Source organism: Temnothorax curvispinosus, unplaced genomic scaffold, assembly GCF_003070985.1.
Source record: "Temnothorax curvispinosus isolate PA1 unplaced genomic scaffold, ASM307098v1 QBEX01000258.1, whole genome shotgun sequence".
NCBI lineage: Eukaryota > Metazoa > Arthropoda > Insecta > Hymenoptera > Formicidae > Temnothorax > Temnothorax curvispinosus.
This window is the reverse complement of record NW_020210038.1, coordinates 449,050-455,088: the sequence shown is the minus strand read 5'-3', so window position 1 is coordinate 455,088 and position 6,039 is coordinate 449,050. Positions and strand designations below refer to the sequence as shown.

General features: G+C 34.6%; 2 protein-coding genes across 2 annotated transcripts; one reads left to right on the top strand and one right to left on the bottom strand.

Moving 5' to 3' along the window:
• Nucleotides 1–1,115: 1,115 nt before the first annotated feature.
• On the top strand, nucleotides 1,116–3,882 carry LOC112451597 (fatty acid 2-hydroxylase). The gene is made up of 6 exons (XM_025011306.1): nucleotides 1,116–1,706; nucleotides 2,345–2,570; nucleotides 2,677–2,837; nucleotides 3,279–3,411; nucleotides 3,520–3,639; nucleotides 3,696–3,882. The coding sequence occupies exons 1-6, from the start codon at nucleotides 1,359–1,361 to the stop codon at nucleotides 3,779–3,781; spliced, it is 1,074 nt and encodes a 357-aa protein (XP_024867074.1). The 5' UTR covers nucleotides 1,116–1,358; the 3' UTR covers nucleotides 3,782–3,882.
• On the bottom strand, nucleotides 3,878–5,324 carry LOC112451605 (NF-kappa-B inhibitor-interacting Ras-like protein). The gene is made up of 2 exons (XM_025011320.1): nucleotides 5,071–5,324; nucleotides 3,878–4,975 (listed from the first exon to the last, which is right to left on the bottom strand). The coding sequence occupies exons 1-2, from the start codon at nucleotides 5,167–5,169 to the stop codon at nucleotides 4,466–4,468; spliced, it is 609 nt and encodes a 202-aa protein (XP_024867088.1). The 5' UTR covers nucleotides 5,170–5,324; the 3' UTR covers nucleotides 3,878–4,465.
• Between the last annotated feature and the right edge of the window lie 715 nt (nucleotides 5,325–6,039).

The following is a 6,039-nucleotide window of genomic DNA, read 5'->3' as shown; positions in this document are numbered from 1 at the left end:
TTCAATCGTCACGCGACATTCCTTTTTCTCGAATCAAACTCTCCGCGTATATTTGTAAATCCCATAAGATCATTCTCGACGATTTAACGTTTCAAGAATTTAAATACAAGTTTCTTGGCCTATCTTCTTATCGAGTAAATAAAAAATTTAAATGGCACCGTTAAACAAATAAACACAGAGAACACGCTTGTCCTCTCGTTTCTGTATACATTCGAGTTTCACTTAAACCGTTTGTGTCCGACACGCGCTCGGTAATTCCTCGAAATGATATGTACATATAGTTATAAATGACATAATTAATGTTGGATAGTTCTGTCTTAGGCTGCTGAGAAAGTTCAATTACGTGCACTCCATGTTGGAAAAGAAAAAGAAATTCCCTCTACCTTGCGAAATTTTCTTAAGTTATACACGTGTAAGTATTAAGCGAACGCGCGAGTATTATTACTTTTCGTTCGTTAGGTTTATGCAGTGCGTAAAGGTAATTATATTTTAGTGCGACCTACTTTAATGGGGTAGTTTTCGATAAACAAACGAGTACTTCCGATTGTATTTATAATTGCTCGACACACTAAGTACGTTTTTGATAGCGCGGATGCTCAAATTGTAATTTGTCCTCGAACTTGAGCATTGTCGCAATACTTTTAGCGACTGATACTTTAGACGTTTACTAGGACACAGTGTACACAAGATTCAAAGCGTTTAAATAAAAGCTTATTTATTGCCGAAAATGCGTTTATCTTCTAGTATCTTTGGTGTTTCTCTAAAGATGTAGAATTGCATGCGGTGTTACATAAAATTCTAATATGTGTTTCTTAAGAGACTCGGGGACACGCGATTCCACAAAGACTTTATTCGAGAAATAATGGTGAATCCGTAACAAACAAGATTTATGTTTATATTAAAAATGAGATCAAATCTTTGAATTTTAGAGGTGGGAGATTTATGACAAAATTTTACGTAACAGAACTTAATGATCCTTGATTTTGAAACCTCGACACTTAATTAATTACTGCGCGCACACTCATACTTTATCGCGTATCGTTTCGGAATGCATTAGTATGGCTCCAATGTAATATACAGGTATATAGATATTTCGTATCTTTTCACATACGTGCAAATAGTAATCTTGATTATCGCTAAGATACCGCATTCGATACGATAGTGTCGCTGTTTACGAGACATGATGCGATCATCGAGCCCTCCTACGTATAACATTACGGCAAAATCTTATCTGTTACAGCGATTTACCGAGTCACACAACGTCAGCTTAGTAGAATGCACTGGCGTGTACGGTACGCACCGAGTCTTACATCACGCGCGTAACTAGTTTATTTCCTTTTTTTTTTACGCCTTTCGAAATGGCTGCTCAAGGTAAAAACTTTGATAATACACTTCATTCCGCGAGCATAGATAGGGACGTTTTTAAAGTGATCGATTCCGATACGGTTTACGCAAATGGAACGGAAAATCATCGCGGTGACGACGCGTCGCGGAAAGAATCGACGGAGTTTCTCGTTAAATATCGCGATCGCGTTTATAATATTCAAAATTTCCTGAATTATCATCCCGGCGGAAAAAACCCGCTCGCACATCTCAAGGATCAAGTGTTGGATAAGGAGTTAGCAAAAAATCCTCATTCCAAGTCCGCCTACTATCTTCTCGAGGAGTTCGCTGTGCAACATCAAGAGAGATACAACGAGTGCGAAGTGAGTGATTTATAAATGAAAAGTAATAAACGACATTTATATTATTGAAAAAAATTGTTGTTACGCGTACGTTGTATCATATATTTGCACATTTCGATGTTAAGAACCACTTTAAACAGTCAGATTAATAATAATATATAATTCGCATTAGACACGATAGACACGACTTTATAATTTTATGTGTTGTGTGAATTTTTAAATACATATTTCGTATATGTGTATATTCTGATTCTTTAAATATAATATTCGATTACTTCACGTATAGAAAATTATAAATAGAATTTAAACTGAAAGTGATAATCAGTTGTGATCAAACATAATTATTAAATTATATATTATATGTATAATGAAGATGTGTCATTATTTTATAGTCGCTAAAAATAAAATGACATTAACATCTAGTATTATAGAATTGGTTTATCTCCGAGTTTATCTCGGTTCTACGAAATGTACATTCACGATACGTACAGATAAAAAATTGTGAAGATAAGTCGATATGAAAAGTCGCAGATGTCTGGTTTCGCGATATCTATTAATATTATATACAAGCTGTTACGACACTTCGAATGCTTACAAAATCGAAAAATAAAAATGCTGCTTTATAAATCACCATTTACAAAAATTGTGCTTTATTTCAGAATCTGATAAACTGGAATGCGCCACTCTTATGGCAAGTGGGCTTTATGGGCGATCGATATTGGGAATGGGTAAATCTGCCAGTAAACCGGCCCATTCGATATTTCCAATCAGAAATTTTAGAGATACTATCAATTACACCATGGTACATCTTGCCAATTGTCTGGCTACCCATAATCGCGTATTTCCTTTATATGGGCTGCGTCTCGAATATTTCCACAAACATCGGTAATTCGTACAGTATTAACACTAAAAAAATAGTGAAGTAATGTCCACAAAAATCCTTCTAAATATTCTACGTATACTCTATTGTAAAGTGCGTATTTTCTTTCAGCGATTACAGCGCAAAATATTTTACCGTCTTTCGTTCTGGGCCTATTTATCTGGACCATTGTGGAATATTTCGTTCATCGAAAAGTATTTCATTTTAAACCACCGCATAATTCGAAATTGCTGATTACTCTGCATTTTTTGTTCCATGGAAGCCATCACAAGGTAAGAGTCAAGGATTCTTACTTTTAAATATCGTCTGTGAATAAATAATACCGCTTATGACATTTTTTCCAAATACACTTTCTGGCTTCAATTCCGCATCATCATTCTACAGGGTCGTAAATAATCATACATATTACTTACAGATGAGTTTCAATGTTTATTAAGGCCAGTATTCATGTCGGTTCTTATTTCAAGACCGTCTTAAGTAACGTCTTAAGATGCTAATGCGGCTCTGGGATTGGTTCATGACATCTTAAGATTATATTTAAGATGGTGTCTTAAAAATATAAGAACCGACTATGAATACCGGCCTAAGAATGTTCATTATAATGTTTTTTGTCTTTCCTAAAAACTTTGCTAATTCACGTAGGCAGAATTATTTACTCATTGACGATACGTATTAATTTTGCCAATTATACATATATAAAAGTTACATCACAGGCGCCATTGGATGAACGAAGACTGGTATTCCCACCGACATTTAGTTTAGTTGTAGCAGCAGTTGTTTGGCAAATTTATAAAGTCATATTTCCTTTGGCAACAGTTCATCTTGTGGCCGCTGGTACCATAATAGGTATGATATTTAAACATTCATAAATTTTATTACATCAAGATATATAGAAAAAAATAAATTACTTCAAACACACACACACATTCGTAACTAAATGTATCTAATTTATAGGCTATTTGGGCTACGATTTAATACATTACTACTTGCACCATGGAGCACCGATAGCAGGATCATATCTATATACGATGAAAAGAAGACACAATTATCATCACTTTGTACATCATGACCAAGGTAACTGCTGCGAATATTGTATTAGTATACAGAGAAATAATCGTCATCTCTTGCAGGATTTGGAGTTACTAGCGAATTGTGGGATCGAATACTTAAAACGGATTCAATTCTGCGAAAATTAAATGAGCCTTTAAAATGGTGAAACCGGTGACTTGAAGAAAATACGTATTTACATTTATACACTAATACATTATACATTTTACACTGATAGTATCTACTTGTTTAATATTTGTATTGTACAAATAATAATTTGTTATTAATATAATCACAACTGTAATTGTAATAAGTATAGAATATCATTTTTACAATAATTTCGCTTTTAAACTTAACTATAGTTTCAGTACTGTCGAGCGATTTAAGTACATATAAATCCATAAAGAGATTTAATAAATTTTTATAGCATTATAGCACTATATAGCATTCAAATGACTAAAAATAAGTTTTTTAAGTAACAAATGTGATAACGCAGCCATAAAGTCAAATATTGACGAATTTGTATTTTAATAGCTTTGTATTTGCATTCATTCGATTAAATAAATGTTCTATTGAACAAGGCTTTGAACCAGCAAAGTTGTTGGTATTTTAAGTACATATTAAATGCATAAAATTCATGGTCTTCATGACTACAAGTTCCATTTATCCCACTTCTAATATCACATATATCCAAAATTAACAGAAAAGTATATATATACCGTTGAGATCTCAAAACATATCTTCATTGTAGCGTTTAACTATCGTTAAATACATTATACCTGAGTACAAAATTCACGAGGGATTCATATTGCTGTTTATCCGAATCAACATTGATTAAATTTCTAAGCAAGCATCACTGCGCTTCGGTCTTGACAGTCTTCCTACCCATACTTAATTGCGAAAATGTACTTTTATTAGCGGGAGGATTAAGCTTGGACGACAAATGCACGAATGCCTCAAATAGAGTAGGCCTATCCATGATATTCACCTCGTAATGCTTAACTTTCTCTCTGGTGCACCAGTTAGCCGCTTTGCTCACAGTGTTCTCCAAGTTATTCAACGCGGCATCGGTTTTCGTCGTTCGATTACCAATCACGATCACAGTTATCTCCTTCTTATCCTTATTCTTGTCGATGTCCTTCTTCAGCGGGAAGAGCACATCGAGAGATTCGGGTTTGCCAGTGTCGTACACCAGGACATAGCCGTCGGCGAAGCCGAGATAGTGTCGTGGAAGCTGCTGATTATTTACATTGCTCTGTAGAGATTCCAGCCCAGCTGTGTCGTAGAACCTGACCTTCTCCTTTGTGCCGCGATCAGTCTCAATGTTGGCGACATAAATGTCCTCGATTGTGGGATGAATTTCCTACGGGGTTGATGATAATTTCAGTATTACAGTCCTTAACAGTGTGTCCACAAGCGCGAGGACTGACTTGACAGCGATATAACCTAAATGCGTACCGTTTTCGCGTCGATATTTCCATATACGAGCTGCTCCAGCAAAGCGGTCTTACCGACTCCTTTCATCCCGCAAACGACTACCCTCGTAGTCTTCCCCATACCTGAATCTTCTCGTTACGTACCGACACTTTCACGTAGCGATGACATTAGAATCGGTTTGACACCTAGCGTTGGCTTGACTGTCCCGTGCAGTCCCGTTGCGTCGAGCACTCGAGCGTCGAGGCCGTCGAGTGCGCGTGGGAACCATTCGCGCGTGGGAACACATGCCCGCATTGGCCAGTGCCATGACTGCCATATGATTCCAATAAGCCAGCCAGAACGAGGATACATATATGTATACAACTCACCGTAAAATGATTGATGCAAAACATTTATCAATCGTGTCTCATATCGAGCAGCTTTTAAATTTAATTTGTGAGTTCGAGCTTTTACATCATAATATTTCCATTCACAGAATATGTTAAAAAAAAGAACAAGACTTTCGTCATATAATTTAAATCCAATTAGCTATTTAATTTTAAATAGCTGTTACTCAGATTGAAAATCTGAGGACCTTATTTCAACTAAACGACTTTTTAAAAATATATGGTTTTTCATACGAGAGATTTTTTTTATTTGAGCAGTAATCGATAGATAGAGATATTTTCCGCATAGACATGACATGAATACAGCTTTATAAATATAAATTATTATTATTATTATTATTATTATTATTATTATTATTATTATTATTATTATTATTATTATTGATAATTAATTAATTATAAATAAACCTTCCGAAGACCATCTACGTCTTATTTATGTATTCTTCGATGCAAAAACAAAAAAAAAATTAAACCACAATAGTTTTTATTCTCTAAAATTTCTGAACCGATACTAAAAGAAATAAATTTTATAAATAGGTAATGAAAAATTGAAAAAAACAATAGAAATAAAGCAAAAAAATTTATTTATATAACAATAAAATAT